Raw genomic sequence first — 16,493 nt, 5'->3', positions numbered from 1 at the left:
TTATAGTTTATTTACAAAGTGTGATGTTTTAAAAAAAATTATTTGAAGGTAAAGTACAGTTTTACAGCCTCAGCATTTATACGTTTTGACAGGTCTATCTGTCAAGACTTATGAATGGAGCATTCCCTGCTCCGATTGGCTACCTGTTGCTCACGTGATCCCAGGGGACACATCGCACTAACTACGCCCCTGGGACACGCCAGCATAGCGCGCCGGCCTCTGGGACAGGCCTCAGAGAGGAATTCCACGCAGGCCAACTGCCGGCGCGCTAAGTAAGTGTAGGTCGGGGCTTGCACCCGCAGGAAGCCCCCGACCCGAATTTCTGGGCCTTTATTTCCAACTGATACTGAATTTACAACTTGTCACAACAGAATTACACTTACCTCAACTCTGGAAATAAAAAGTATATATTTCACAAGATGCTTTTTAGTATCCTGTTTATTGCATTTACTTTGGGGAGAGGGTTCAACATTATGGCCTGAATTTTAATCAGCTGGTGGGTTGGGAACCAGGAAGGGGGGGGCTGGGGTCTCAGAAGCGGTTGGGAAACCCGGGAGCGATCGGTGGGCTGTATGGTTGTGTGGGGGGCGGGGTCAGAAACGATCAGGGGGCTGGTGGAGTTTGGGGGGTGGGGTGAAGAGTCGGGGCCAATTGGAGGGCCAGGGAAGGAGGGAACGATCGGAGAGCAGCTCATCGGAGGGCTGGAGGATCGTGTGGGAGCCGGAGGTGATCATCGGAGGGCCGGCAACAGTCGGAAAACCCGGGAGGCTGGTTAGCTGCAAGTGCAGAGGTGGGAGGGAGGGATTGCGTGGACATGGCAGCCTAATTATAATATTTAAATGGAAGACCAACCTCCTGACAGCGGATTGGCTGCCCACCCCCCTGTGCCACCTCTGTTAAAACCGGAAGTGGGCAGGTTGGGAGGTGGGTTCTGGTCGGGATTCAGACCCAACCATCTTCAGCGGTTTCATCAATGACCTTCCCTCCATCATAAGGTCAGAAGTGGGGATGTTCGCTGGTGATTGCACACTGTTCAGCACCATTCGAGACTCGTCAGATACTGGCGCAGTCCGTGTCCATATGCAGCAAGACCTGGACAACATTCAGACTTGGGCTGACAAGTGGCAAGTAACATTCGCACCACACAAGTGCCAGGCAATGACCATCTCCAACAAGCGAGACTCTAACCATCTCCCCTTGACATTCAATGGCATTACCATTGCTGAATCCCCCACTATCAACATCCTGGGGGTTACCATTGATCAGAAACTGAACTGGACCAGCCATATAAATACTGTGGCTACAAGAGCAGGCCCGAGGCTGGGAATTCTGCGGCGAGTGTCTCACCTCCTGACTCCCCAAAGCCTTTCCACCATCTACAAGGCACAAGTCAGGAGTGTGATGGAATACTCTCCACTTGCCTGGATGAGTGCAGCTCCAACAACACTCAAGAGCTCGACACCATTCAGGATAAAGCAGCCCGCTTGATTGGCACTCCATCCACCTTCAACATTCACTCCCTCCACCACCAGCGCACTGTGGCTGCAGTGTGTACCATCTACAAGATGCACTGCAGCAACTCGCCAAAGCTCCTTCAACAGCACCTTCCAAACCCGCGACCTCTACCACTTAGAAGGACAAGGGCAGCAGACGCATGGGAACATCACCACCTACAAGTTCCCCTCCAAGCCACACACCATCCTGACTTGGACCTGTATCGCCGTTCCTTCACTGTCGCTGGGCCAAAATCCTGGAATTCCCTTCCTAACAGCATTGTGGGTGTACCTACACGATATGGACTGCAGCGGTTCAAGAAGGCGGCTCACCACCATCTTCTCGAGGGCAATTAGGGATGGGCACTAAATGCAGGCCTAGCCAGCCAGCGACGCCCACATCCCATCAATGAATAAAAAAAAACTTCCCACCTGACCCCAACCCACCCTTTTTGGGGGTTAAAATTCCTCCCTATATGTTTAGAGTTGTATTTCTTTATTTATGCTCACAATTTTAAGTATTATAAATATCTAACAGAGTGTATTTTTGTACTGTATCTTACTGAATGAACAATTTAACCCAAAGGACGCTGATCACCAGATAGGGCTCATGGGATTGGGGGTAATATATTAGCTTGGATTACAGACTGGTTAATGGACAGAAAACAGAGTAGGAATAAACGGTTCATTTTTGGGATGGCAGGGTGTAACTAGTGGAGTGCCGCAAGGATCAGTGCTTGGGCCTCAGCTATTTACAATCTATATCAATGACTTGGATATATTACACTCGGTCCCCTCATCTAAGTTTGCTGGCGATACAAAGCTAGGTGGGAAAGCAAGTTGTGAGGAGGACGCAAAGAGCTGCAAAGGGATGTAGGCTGGTTAAGTGATTGGCCAAGAAGGTGGTGGATGGTGTATAATGTGGGGAAATGTGAAATTATCCACTTTGGTAGGAAGAGTGGAAAAGGAAAACTTTTTAAAAAAAAAGGGGAGAGACTAGTAAATGTTGGTATGCAGAGGGATTTGGGGTCCTTGTACAAGAATCACAGAAAATTAACAAGCAGGTACAGCAAGCAATTAGGAAGGCAAATGGTATGTTAGCCTTTATTGTAAGGGTGTTGGAGTAAGGAAGTCTTGTAAAGGGCTTTGGTAAGACCACACCTGGAGTAATGTGTACAGTTTTGGTCACCTTACCCAAGGAAGGATATACTTGCCTTGGAAAGGGTGCAATTAAGGTTCACTAGATTGATTCCTGGGATGAGAGGGCTGTCCTATGAGGAGAGACTGAGTAGAATGGGCCTATATTCTGTGGAGTTTAGAAGAATGAGAGGGGATCTCATTGAAACGTATAAAATTCTTGGAGGGCTTGACAGGGTAAATGCTGTTTCCCCTGGCTGGAGAGTCTAGAACAAGGGGTCATAGTCTCAGGATAAAGGGTCGGGTTAGTTAGGACTGAGATGAGGAGAAATTTTTTCACTCAAGCATTTGTGAATCTTTGGAGTTCTCCACCCCAGAGGTCTGTGGATGCTCAATCGATACGTTTAATCAAGACTGAGATTGATAGATTTTGGGGCACTAAGGGAATCAAGGGATATGGGGATAGGGCGGGAAAGTGGAGTTGCTGCAGAAGTTCAGCCATGATCTTAATGAATAGCAGAGCAGGCTCAAGGGACCACCTGGCCTACTCCTGCTCCTATTTCTTATGTTCTTATACCTTTAGCACACACCATACAAGTTCATTATTCACATCATGAAAGAGCGCAATATTAATAGGCCTGAATTTCTGATTGGAGGCTTCCTGAGGGCAGATGCATCCGATCGGAAACAATCTACGCACTTGCCTGCTGGCTCTGTAGGTCCCGAGACTTGCGATTCTGGGTCTCTGCTCTACGAAATGCGCAGAGGCCCAGGTATCCCAGGGGTGCATGCGGTTCACAAGCACCCCTGGGATCACGTGGGCCATGGGGAACCAGTCAAAGAAGGGAATCCCCCTTCACACTTTTGACAGGTCTCTACGCACGGATCTGTCAAAAGTTTGAATGGGAATCACTTAAAAAAGTTAAACATTAAATAAAATGTTTTTAAATCACATTTAAAATTAATTAAAATTACACTAAATTAAATATTTTAAACAAAAATTTATTTTTTGAAAAAAGTTAATGTTTTTTTACAGGGTTAAAAATAAACTTACCTTTTTTTTTAAAAAAGTATTTTAAATTTATAAATGAGTGAAAACTGTTTATTTTTTTAAACTCTTAGGGGGAAAAATTCGGTTGGTTTGTGCCTCCCGTTAGCGCCTTAAGAGGGAGCTAATGTGACGCAAAGCAACTAGCGCCCGGGTGCAACGATGTTTGCGCCGCTCGCGAAATTGACCAGACATTTTGCAACGGCGCTAAACACTACCGCCACGATCTCCTGCACCTGCAGATCGTGACGTCAGTCGAGCATGTTACGCCCCGGACCGGGTATTGACGGGCGCCCCCCCGCCTTACCGCTAGCAGCGACAGGTTGAGGGGAGCGTTTTGCAGTCAGGAAGGGACTGGGGGAGCGCTATTTAAAGGCGACCGCTTCCTGCCTTTTTTTTCGGCGACATTTTTGTACCATGCATTCTGAGTGAGAGAGAGAGACTTCTGGAGAGATTCAGCGCTGTGTTGAGGAGTTTTGGTTACTGAGCAACACTTTGCAGGTTCATTTTGATTTGATCTTCCTTGCATCAATTTAGAAGAAACTATGGGGGCTGCACTCTGAGCTCTTTCCCTGGGCCTCTCCATTGTTCTTTCCAGCAGATTTGATGTACAGGTCTCTCCAGGCCGGGATTCAAGGCTGCAATGAGCAAGGTGTGGATGAAGAGCAAGATCGACCCTCCCCTTTAAGAACTGGCCAGCGCCAGTGTGTCTGTGTTCCATTGCTGACTGAAATCACATGAGCTTCGCCAGCGCACTGAGATAGCGCCTCGCTCGCGCTCCTCGGCATTAGCGCCTTAAGAGAGGTGTGTAGCGCCTGATTAAGCGCTCCAATCACCTCCAGGAGCGATAGAGGCCAAGTTTGCAGTCGGAGGCAATAATTAGCGTCAGGCGCTAAACTTTGCGCCTAACCGATAATTGCGCCCCAAATGGGGCAATACCGAATTTCTCCCCCACATGCTATTATCAGGCGTAAGATTTTTTAAAGGTTTTCAGCGGGCGGAAGTTGTGCAGAAAGCGGAACTCCCTGCCCGCGGAGGCCCTTTTCCCAGGCAGGCGGATGATCTGTCAAGAGGATTCTTCACAGATCGCAAGTGCCGGGTTTTAGCGCATATGCTCCGCATGCCTGAAACCAGCACTTGCGAGGCCCCTACGGGTGCATACGCACCTCGTACACACCCGTGGGGGTTGGACAATCCGGCCCAATATTTTTCTTTTATTTCCATATTGTTATTCTGCTGCACATATGGTTCCTTTCTGAATGAAAATAGACCATTTTCTTTAAAAAATGTAAATGTATTTCAGAAAAAAAGCAGATTACATTCAAAATTTAGATTAAATCATTTGTATGATTAACTAGTGAAGGTTCAGTTGCTTGGCTCAGGTAGTCTAGGGCCTATAACTTGGAGACTGGGCACCAGTTACTAAGGGCTACGGAGGCGGGATGGCGGCAGGAGAGCTGGTTGCTGGTTTCTGGTTCCACTCCCATCTGCAGCTGCTCTCTGAAAACGATTTTCCGTAGATTGGGCTTGTTAAGCCGGTCCTGCGGGCTTCCCGGCAAATTAACAGGAAGCGGCTCTGATGACATCATTTGATGACGCGTCATCAGCCGGCTTCCTTAACGGGACCACGGCCACATTGATTTTGACAGTTGTGCTGTCAGTGTTCTACAGCATTGAGGTGCTGCAAACACTGCACGTCTGCACCCAGGCTCACGCATGAGTGACAGCACGCAGGGAGATTCTCTTCCCTTCCCATGGGCGGAAGAGACCTCCCCAGGAGATCAATGCAGTCTGGTTGCACATTACACAGGAGGACACAAGCAGCGATGTCGTCAGAGGAGGCCCTGGGGACAGTGGCACAAACCTTTCAATCATCTCAGTAGATCACGAAACACTGCAAAGCCACACTCAAACTCACCCTGCTATGCCTCTCATCGCATCCCATCATTCTGCCTTCCATACCCTACTCCTGCACATTCTTACTCACACCAACTTACCTTGCACCTCCACCCATCCTTCTCTATATCTACTTTATCACTTCCCCATCTGACTAGCCACCCCTCACACTCATCCTCATTCTACTGCAAGCATACCAACTAACAACACACAAGGGTAAGCATTTGAGAGGTTTAGCCAATGTTCATGTGAAGTTTCTGGTAATGTGTTGTCATACAGTAAAATCTATATTTTCAACGCGTCACCTTATTGGACAGATCTGTGCCCACCTTGAGAAGTGTCTTACTGAGTTCTAGTGAATGCCCCCTCCCCCTCCCCCTCCCCACTATAGTGATGAGTGTGAAAGGAATGGCTTGGACATTATAGGGATGCTTTACGGTGCTGGTGTGGGATGGTGTCAACCTGGCGCATCATGTGGCAGCCAGGGTGTACAGTGTCAAGTGAAGTAAATCTGGCCATGGTGATGCCATCGCTGGCCTCCCGGGCAGCAATGTTGTCAGGTGCTGATGCCCTGTGTCCTGTGCAGCATCAGGTGATGGCGGAGAGGTTGGTGTTGTTGTTGGTGTGCCTGGTGATGTTGGTGTTGGGGCTGATCGTGGAAGGATTCAGAGGACCAAGATGTGATTTTTTTCAAGGACACCGATGTTGCTGGAAGTTGAGTCACTGCAGCTGCAGTTGAGATGACAGAAGCGATCCGTCAATGGTGAGAGAGGTTGTTCCAATGAGGTGGCACTGGACATACAGTTGGATCTAAACACTTGCAAGCTAAAGAAATCTTTATATGTCTCACAAATGCAGTAACCAAGTTTCTGAGCTCTGAAACTGAACAGCTGCAACATGGTATCCTTTATACCACTTCTGCAGCTGTCAGGATATCAGATAAGTCAAAACAGACTCAACTCACTACAGGGTGAGTTGGTGTGTTCCCCGAGCAGCGGGTAACCCGTGGGGGAGCACATAAAATTACAAGGTAAGCTCAAAATAGCATTAAATTGGCTGTTAACAAGCCATTTAATGATATAAATTGTCTCCCCCGCTGCAGACAGACCCGACACCTGGGAGACTCACGTAGAGGCGGGTTGACAGCGGGTTTCCTACCTGCTGTCAATCTTTTGCCTCCAAACCCACACTCTGAGCGCCGGCAAAATCCAGCCCTAAGTGATTGCCTTGAGCACATCCTCAGACTGTTGGAGTTTGCTAAATAATGACTCCAGTTTTGTCCTGTGTGCTGTGTTCTGTTTAAAGGCAGATTCTGATAAGTCACAGTACTCTGCTGTTACTGCACTTCCAGCTATGTAAGCCTTTAACCAGTTTCTTACTTGCATAGAATGATGCAGCACTGCAGGTCGACATTCAGCCCATCGTGCCTGCAACAGCTCTTTAATAAAGCAATTCAATTAGTCTCACTCACATGCTCTTTCTCCATAGCCATGCAAATTTTTCCACTTCAAGTATTTATCCAATTCCCTTTTGAAAGTTATTACTGAATCTGCTTCCACCAACCTTTCAGGCAGTACATTCCAAATCATAATGACTCGCTGCATAAAAAATGTTTTCCTCATGTCACCTCTGGTTCTTTTGTCAACTAACTTAAATCTGGTTACTGACCCTTCTCCCTCTGGAAACAGTTTCTTCTTTTTTACTCAATCAAAATCCTTCATAATTTTGAACACCTCTATTAAATCTCCCCTTAACCTTCTCTGCTCTTAGGAGAACAACCCTAGTTTTTTCTAGTCTGTTCATGTAACCGAAGTCCCCCATTCCTGGTACCATTCTAGTAAATCTCCTCTGCACCCTCTCCAAGGCCTTGACACCCCGCCTAAGTATGGTGCCCAGAATTGGACACAATACTCCAGCTGGGGCCTTTATAAAGGTTTAGCATAACTTCCTTGCTTTTGTACTCCATACCTCTGTTTATAAAGCCAAGAATCCACTGTCTTTTTTTTAAATAGCCATCTCAACTTGCCCTGCCACCTTCAAACATTTGTGTCTCTACACCCCCAGGTCTCTCGGTGTGTGCATCCCCTTTAAATAGCAATGAGTATCAATACTGCATTATGTTTCTGGTTGAAGAAGCTATTGATGGCAATAAGTTTTATCAAGAGAAAAATATATATATTTTTTAAATGCAATGTGTTTGTGGAAGATGGTGGTGGGAAAGAGGTCATTGATGGGAGCAACCATATATGTTTGCACCACAGAAAGAGACCATTCAGTCTATGCTGGCTCTTTGATAGTGCCATCTAAACTAATCCCATAATTTAGTTATTTCTCCATATATCTGTATCTTCCTCTGTATTACACGTTTATCCACTTTTCCTTTAAAAGATGCAATGGGCTATGCCTCAACATTTCATGCTGTAACAGCTCTTTGCATAAATATTTTTTCTTAATCTCTGCTCACTCGCTTAGCGACAATTTTAAACTGATTACCACTTGCCACTGACCCCCAAACCAGAGGAAATAGTCTTTTTCTTATTCACCCTCTGAAAACCTTTCATAATTTTAAAAACCTCTATTAAGTCTCATGTTAGCCATCTCTGCTCCAGTGAAAATATTCCCAGTATCTCAATTTTCTCCTCATAATTATAGTTTACCATCTCTGGTATAATCCTGGCAATTTACATTGTACAATGCAAGAACAAGTGGTTAAAAGTGATGCCAAGTCATGGTGAAAAATTGGGTTGGGCAGTGTGGAGAGATTAAAAGTAAATAAAGCAGATGAAAAGTGTGCATTGAGTTATGCATAAAGATAACCAGGGAAAGAATTTCTGATCCAGAGTATTAAGTGACATAGGTGCCTTCTGTGTTTTTGTGGAAATGATTCTTTGATCAGATTTGTCTATGCGGACAATAGGACTGATAATATTACATGATTAGTACAGACTAATCAGCTAGCTGGGAGGAACACTGCAATGTTAGTGCTAGACGAAAAAAAGAATCATTAGATAGAGATGGGAACTAGAGTTTAAAACAGACTATTTAACAATTAAGTGAAATGCAATATTTATCCACATAGACATTGTTCTTCTGTACTGTTTCACGATAGGTGCCCATTCAATGTGACATATTGAATAGTCAACTTCAAAAGTCTCAGACTATTGTCATTTGAAGAACACAGAAAACTTTCCACTCGCTGGCATAGACTGCAGTGTATGTGTTTAACACTAGCATGACACAAAATGCCAAGCAAATCTGCCCTGTTTCAGTTAATTTGGTTTAAAAGAGGCAATAAATAATCCTGAATTCCTTTAGGAGAAAATCCCCATGCACATGATTGACCTCCCAATTGTAGTGGGCATTCTTTCTATTTCAGTGACACTAGAGGACTAAGAACTAAAGTTACACGACCTAGGTAGATCGCATCAGCCTCGTCACTGTTCACCAGCTTTTAGAGGGTACCTCTCAGTCAGAGAAGCACTGTAACCTGGATAGCATCCAAAGTCACCTTTCTGGTAATATATAATAAAAACATATATATTTACAAGAACCTGCAATTTTAATGGGAAAAACATGTTATATTAAATTTTATATAACTAATCACATATTTACCACAACATTTACTTCAGTTGCAATATTCATTTAGATCGGATTATTCTTTTCCTTTAATACTGCCTGGTGGATTAACCAATTCTGGTCAGCCAGGACAAAGATCATTACTGTCATTTAAGGTTGATTGGCCCCTATAAAAGTGATCTTATAAAAAGGGCAATTCAGATGTTACTTAACTGGAAGATGCAGAGCCACACAAACAAACCTTACCAAGGCTGACCTAATTAATCATACAGGCTCTTTATGTAAATATTTAATAAGGTTAGATTTTTATGGTGCAAAATACTTACATTACTTGACTCCTTATTGAGAGGTGCAGATAATTTGTGCTTAATTTCAGACTCCTGTTTTACTTGTGATGTCTTAGCATGTTTGGGCACAAAGAAGAAACAGTACACTTACAAGCCATAATTTCCACTTAATTTTTTTTTACCACATCTGCAAGCTTTTCCCTGCTGTGCAAATCTCATTATAAATCTAGGTACCAAAGGTATAGTTATAATCATGCTTGAATTTCTCTACTAACTAGAACACATTTTTAGCTAGGATCAGTTTCTTACCAGGGTTAACAACAGAGCAGGTGCAATGAAGTTTTCAATGATACTACACACACTGCATGCAATACAATTTTTTAAGCATAAAAGTAATCCGTATTTGCATTGCAAAAATAACTAATCTACATGTGGAATCTACATATTTGAATAACAATGTTACGCCTGAAGTTTCATTAACATGTTAAGTAATGCCCCAAAATAATGCCCCCCAAATCCCAAATGCTGGCAAAATACATGCCACAGGTTAAAAAATTCAAATCAGCATATTTTAAAAACAAAATAAATCCCATCCAAATATAGAAATCTTATCATGCTAATGATACAAACACTGGAGTAGAAGCACTGGTCTGCAGTACTGCCCAAAAAAGTCCATAAAAAAATTTAATCGACACACTGAGCTCCCCTGATGACTCAGTTGGTAAAGAGAAAGTGTTGAGAATTTCCTGAGATCGATTTCTGGTCAATGCTGGAATTGGCTCATCTCAACAGGGCTGGCAGTAGGGTCATTACAATTGCTCCCCTGGGTTGGGAAGAGGAAAATTACCCAATGTTCCAACTTCTGGTCACTATTTGGTGACACCTGCTGGATAGTATACATCAGACAAAGACTCACAAAGCCTTCAGGAGAGGAGAGAAAAGTAAAAAAATATATGTATATTTTTTAAATACACAGGGCTACTGATGACCCTCTTTAAATATTTTTTTGGAGGTTGGGTGGCAATTTCTTAAAACATAAAAACAAGAAAGGTGGTTGGACCTAGGAAAACAGTCACTTTGTCTTGGAAAGGACCTGTCTTGTACTTCCTAAGATTATTCTACGTGCACACAGATAAAACCATCATTAAAAAAAAAACTACTCACAGATGCTTTAGTTCCACCTTCTGCTTCAGGCTCATCTTTTTCATTGAAAGACAAAACCTCAGATTCTAACTTTCTCCTTTTACTCACTCCCAACTGTTCATGGCTGGAAAGTGTCATGTCATCGTTCAGATTTTCATCTTCTGGGTCTTTTCTTCTTTTTTGTGTTGTCATTTCACAAACAAACTCCGTTTTCTCTGGGACATTTTTGTTGGTTGTTTCTTCTTCACTTACTCTTCCAGGACTTCCTTTTAAACCCTCAGCAGATGATCCTGTTTTGCGGTTTGCAGAAAAATATTCTGACTGGGTGCTCTGGCTAGTCAACTCGGAGTCTCTCTTTTCCAATGAAGGATCTGTGATATACAGCTGATGACCAGTGGGTAGATTTGGCTCCTCTGTTCTTGCAAATTTAGCCTGGGATGATCCAGTCTCCTCTCTTTCTCTGTTTATATTTTAATATAAATATACAAAAAAGATTTTAATTTTCATATTTTTAATTTAATTATTTTTCCATTTTAAATGCAATTCTGATGAAAGTAAGGATTGAAGTATACAAGAGAATAAAAGTACAATATGGTATTTTTTGAACTTGGGATCGCCAGATGGATTGCAATGGTCTTTTGTGGACCTATATTCCTATTAAATTTCAGCTTATAGGAAATATGTTGAAAAGTGAGACTACCAAACTGAGCATGCTAAAGCAAATAACCAACTTGCTTTTGTTCCTTTATTAGAGTGTGTATCAGCAAATTAAAACAGTTAAAATGGAAATCAAACATAAAAAGGATAAAATGACTGTACTACTAAAGGGAAAAGCACCATTAAAAGTTTCATTAGGTATCCTTTTTAATATTCTAATGTTTCACCTTTTTCTTCCCACTGGCTGAAAGAAGTCATGCAGTAAGAGGGATTGCTTTTGTGAACAAATGTTGTCTTTCTTTTTAACATTCTTGAGTTTTGTTGTTGTGGATGGCTTTTTGTCAACGGTGGCAAACGTTTGACTCTTTTCTTCTTTGTTCTTCAACTTCTGTCTTTCATCTGTTGAAAGTAACAGCCTCCTGCTGGATGTTTCCTTTACTGCAGAAATATCCTGGGATACCATTTTGCTTTCCTCTTCCTTTTCAAGTGTTTCTTTTACCACTTGCGTGCTACTTATGTTCATTCTGTAACAAAATTTGACAGTGTTTGATACAATCTTTAGCAATGGCCAAGTATATTTCTAAATTACTTTACTATCAAAGTGAAACATTTTCCCATCTGTACCTACTCAGTAGAGGCACAAACCTCAATCCCACCCCAAAAAAATTCCAAATGCAAAAAGAAATGCATACATGAAAAACCCCTAATTTTTGTGTTGTTACTGTAGTGTGTCATGCATTGACTACACATTTTGTGCCACTGCATGCTGGCATACTAATGCACTGTGCCAAACTAGTAGGAACATGGACTTATAGCAGTGTATTTGCCAATGCAGCTGAACAAATCTGGAGAAAGTGTGATGGTGGAGGAGTGGAAAAATAATTACATTTGCAAGATAAACTCAGCATTTCCACAACTTACAATGGCCAATTACAAAGGGTTTACCAGCAATTCACTGGACACAGGTTATCCACTTATCAACCATGAGTCTGGTGGAGGATAAGGGCAGGGAGGGAAAAAAGGATAGTAAAGAAAGAAACAGGGGAGGAGGAAAGGAGGGGACTGGGAGTAGGAGGACTGAGGAAGAGGAATTCAGATCAGTGAGACATGAGCATTGAGACATTCATGGGAGAAGAAATACAGCCAGCTGGGGATGGGAAATTCAATCGGGGGAGGGAAGTTACTGTTAAAGGGGAAATAAAACCTGGTAGGTGTAGCCTGAGGGGCAACTTCAGCCAGTGGAAGTTTGGGGGAGGGGGGGGGAAAGAGGGCAATGCAGCAAGGAGGAAGGGTTTAAGATTTGCAACAACAGCTTGTATTTATATAGCACCTTTAACATAGTAAAAGGTCCCAAGGCGCTTCACAGGAGTATTAGAAGACAGAAGATTACACCGAGCCACTTAAGGATAAATTAGGGCAGGTGACCAAAAGCTTGGTCAAAGAGGTAGGTTTTAAGGAGCGCCTTAAAGGAGGAAAGCGAGGTAGCGAGGCAGAGAGGTTTAGGCAGGGAATTCCAGAGATTAGGGCCTAGGTATTAGAAGGCACAGCCACCAATGGTTGAGCGATTATAATCAGGGATGCTCAAGAGGGCAGAATTAGAGGAGCGCAGATATCTCAGGGGTTGTGGAGTTGAAGGAGATTACAGAGATAGGGAGGGGTGAGGCCATGGAAGGATTTGAAAACAAGAATGAGAATTTTGAAATCAAGACCCTGCTTAACCGGGAGCCAATGTAGATCAGCGAGCACAGGGGTGATGGGCGAGTTAGGACACGGGCAGCCGAGTTTTGGATGACCTCAAGTTTACATAGGGTAGAATGTGGGAGGCTAGCCAGGAGTGCGTTAGAATAGTCAAGTCTAGAGGTAACAAAGGTATGGATGAGGATTTCAGCAGTGGATGGGCTGAGGCAAGGGTGGAGACATTTGCAGTGAAAATTTTGCAATTAGTGGTTTTAACGTTACATTAAGTGCAGCCTAACTGTGAATAATTGGTCAAATAATATTGAGCCCCACCTACAGCCGCATTACCTTTGAGATGTTGAGACCACTCACTGTGTTTTTTTTAATATATACAGGAAACTTTTGTTTATCTGGAGGTTAAATGTCCGGAAAGCTCTATCTATTGGCAAAATTCAGGAGTCGGTTCAGATAATTTTTTTTCTTTTCGTTGCTTCTTTTCTCAAGTCCTGGCTCTGCAAGCGTCTCTGTAGCTAAGCAACAGCTTCAGCTAGACGCTGGCAAGCTGCGCCAACTGTTTTGAAGCTGTTGCTAAGCAACAGGGTTTGTTGCTTCACACGGAGCTCTGAGCTCCGTATGGTTTAACATTAGCGCTGGTTTCTACGGCAGTTTTGATCTAACGGCACCAGCTCGGTCCCGTCGGTGCCGGATACCAGAAAGTTTCCTGTAATAGTTGTATGTGTTCAATATAATTTGCATGATGCATTATATAAATAAATTTAAAAAAAATAGAATTTTATTTGTAAAATTTATTTGCGGAGGTGGAAGGTTGTGGTTATATTGGTGAGAGTCTCATCTGCACTGATCCCACGTCTTGGCCCCACGATCTTCACTCCCACTGCTCCATGCTCCTCTGCTGATTCCCCAGATCAACAGGTACACATTAACATCTGAGATCATTACACAACTCCGCTGCACCCAAGGATCAAACTCGGTTGGCTCATGGTTGGCTTTCCACTCCTCCTCAGCCCCTGAATCAACTGGAAAACCTCCACCATTGCCTCAGCTGATATTTTACACGTCAAACTGCTCCTGGATCCAGCCCCTCTTCACTAATGGCTCCAAATCTGGATATTGGTTTTCAGATGCATCTGGCAAAGAGTCTCGCTCACTAGCCATGCATATCAGTAAACTGTAAGTGTGCATCTGCAATTTTCCACGAAAATCAATTGGAGGGAACTTTACTGTGCATTTGTCTACGTTTACCCGACTCGAGAACACTTGATGCTGACACTGGATGACACTATTCCCCAGCAATAACATCTCTCATCTTAATGAGCACAAACATTTAAAATGAAAAACAAATATTTGTTGATATTTTTTAAAACTGTTCAAGAAACCGAAAGCTGTCTTTTCCCGTATTAGTGGGACCAGATTATGAGGATTCTGGCTGGGGGTTGCAACTGCTGGGCGGACAAGGGAGCTGGAGCTTGGGGCAGACGAAGAATCAAGCTAAATTCATGTTAATTTTTGACGCAAAAAGTATGACTCAAAATAGTGATACGGGAAGTAAGGTTAATGTACAGGAAGTGTGTGCTGTAAGATTTTTTAAAATAAATAACTACAACTTGTATTTATATAGTGCTTTTAACGTAGTAAAATGTCGAAGGCACTTCACAGGAGCGTTATCAAACAAAATTTAACACCAAGCCGCATAAGGAGATATTAGGGCAGATGACCAAAAGCTCGGTCAAAGAGGAAGGTTTTAAGGAGACAGGCCGTGAGGTTCAGGGAGGGAATTCCAGAGCTTAGGGACTTGGCAGCTGAAGGCACAGCCACCAATGGCGGAGTGATTAAAATCGGGGATGAGCAGGAGGCTAGAATTGGAGGAGGTTACAGAGATAGGGAGGGATGAGACCATGGAGGGATTTGAAAACAAGGATGAGAATTTTAAAATCGAGGCATTGCTTATAGATACGCATACACAAATGAAGAGATATTCAAAACAAAGCTACTACTTAATATAAAATATAACTGGTAAGATATTTCCTCAGATACCAGTTGTTATGTTCTGAGTACCACAGTCAACCAACAGAAACCTTCCATCCACTCTTCACTTCACAATCACATTGTTCTGGGGGAAACCAGTGGCATGGCATCTTACCCTGCATCAAAGTGCACCGATCATTACCAGTACCGACCAGAGTGGTATTGAAGTCATGCAGCAGGCTTACTCACCCTGACATTCTCTCTGCTGAATAGAGACTACAGGGGTGTTCTCCCCACTGAAGAAGGCTACAGGTAAGTCAAAGGCCACAAAGATGGAAAAACAACAGGATAATTTTTCTGTATTCAAGATAAATATTTTGCTTGACTACTTGATTACAGTTAGTCACTTTTGTACATGTTGATTTGACATTCCTACTCCTTAAATGAACTTGCAGTAAGTCAATAACATTTACAGTGTAGTGAACTCGCTAACAATTCCAATTATCTTTGAATGCCCATAATTACAACCAATAAATAGTTATCTATTTCTACATGATAGTCAAAAATAGTTCTCCCCTCTCCAGTTATTGGAGAACATAAGAAGTAGGAGCAGGAGTAGGCCATACGGCCCCTCGGGCCTGCTCCGCCATTCAATAGGATCATGGCTGATCCGAATCTAGACTCACGTCCACTTCCCTGCCCTCTCCCCGTAACCCCTAATTCCCTTATCTGCTAGGAAACTGTCTATCTCTGTTTTAAATTTACTTAATGTTGCAGCTTCCACAGCTCTCTGGGGTAGAAAATTCCATAGATTCACTACCCTCTGAGTGAAGAAGTTTCTCATCTCAGTTTTGAAAGGGCAGCCCCTTATTCTAAGATTATGCCCCCTAGTTCTAGTCTCACCCATCAGTAGAAACATCCTCACTGCATCCACCCGATCAAGCCCCCTCACAATCTTATATGTTTCGATAAGATCGCCTCTCATTCTTCTGAACTCCAATGAGTAGAGGCCCAACCTACTCAACCTTTCCTCATACGTCAAACCCCTCATCTCCGGAATCAACCGAGTGAACCTTCTCTGAACCGCCTCGAGAGCAAGTATATCTTTTCTTAAATATGGAAACCAAAACCGCACGCAGTATTCCAGGTGTGGCCTCACCAATACCCTGTATAACTGCAGCAAGACTTCCCTGTTTTTATACTCCATCCCCCTTGCAATAAAAGCCAAGATTCCATTGGCCTTCCTGATCACCTGCATACTAACTTTTTGTGTTTCATGCACCAGGACCCCTAGATCCCTTTGTACTGTAGCACTTTGCAGTTTCTCTCCATTTAGATAATAACTTGCTCTTTGATTTTTTCTGCCAAAGTGCATATCCTCACACTTTCCAATATTATATTCCATCTGCCAAATCTCTGCCCACTCACTTAGCCTGTCTATGTCCTTTTGCAGGTTTTTTATGTCCTCCTCACTCACTGCTTTCCCTCCCAGCTTTGTATCGTCGGCAAACTTGGATATGTTGCACTCGGTCCCTTCCTCCAAATCGTTAATATAGATTGTAAAGAGTTGGGGTCCCAGCACTGACCCCTGCG

At 43.3% G+C, this 16,493-nt stretch overlaps 1 protein-coding gene across 1 annotated transcript in view; it reads right to left on the bottom strand.

Annotated features, from left to right (window-relative positions):
• Nucleotides 1–16,493, bottom strand: part of nbn (nibrin) — a 68,264-nt gene that overhangs the window by 34,748 nt on the left and 17,023 nt on the right. Inside the window, exons 4-6 of the mRNA XM_085993947.1 lie at nucleotides 11,465–11,817; nucleotides 10,602–11,040; nucleotides 9,477–9,548 (exon numbers count right to left, since the gene is read on the bottom strand). Of these exons, the coding sequence (XP_085850073.1) occupies nucleotides 9,477–9,548; nucleotides 10,602–11,040; nucleotides 11,465–11,817 (864 nt within the window). The remainder of the gene's footprint in view (nucleotides 1–9,476; nucleotides 9,549–10,601; nucleotides 11,041–11,464; nucleotides 11,818–16,493) is intronic.

The sequence above is a fragment of the Somniosus microcephalus genome, chromosome 7 (genome assembly GCF_052327205.1).
Source record: "Somniosus microcephalus isolate GS21.2 chromosome 7, FLI_Smic_1.0, whole genome shotgun sequence".
Taxonomy (NCBI): Eukaryota; Metazoa; Chordata; class Chondrichthyes; order Squaliformes; family Somniosidae; genus Somniosus; species Somniosus microcephalus.
The sequence above is the reverse complement of the archived record's forward strand: the minus strand, read 5'-3'. Positions and strand labels throughout refer to the sequence as shown.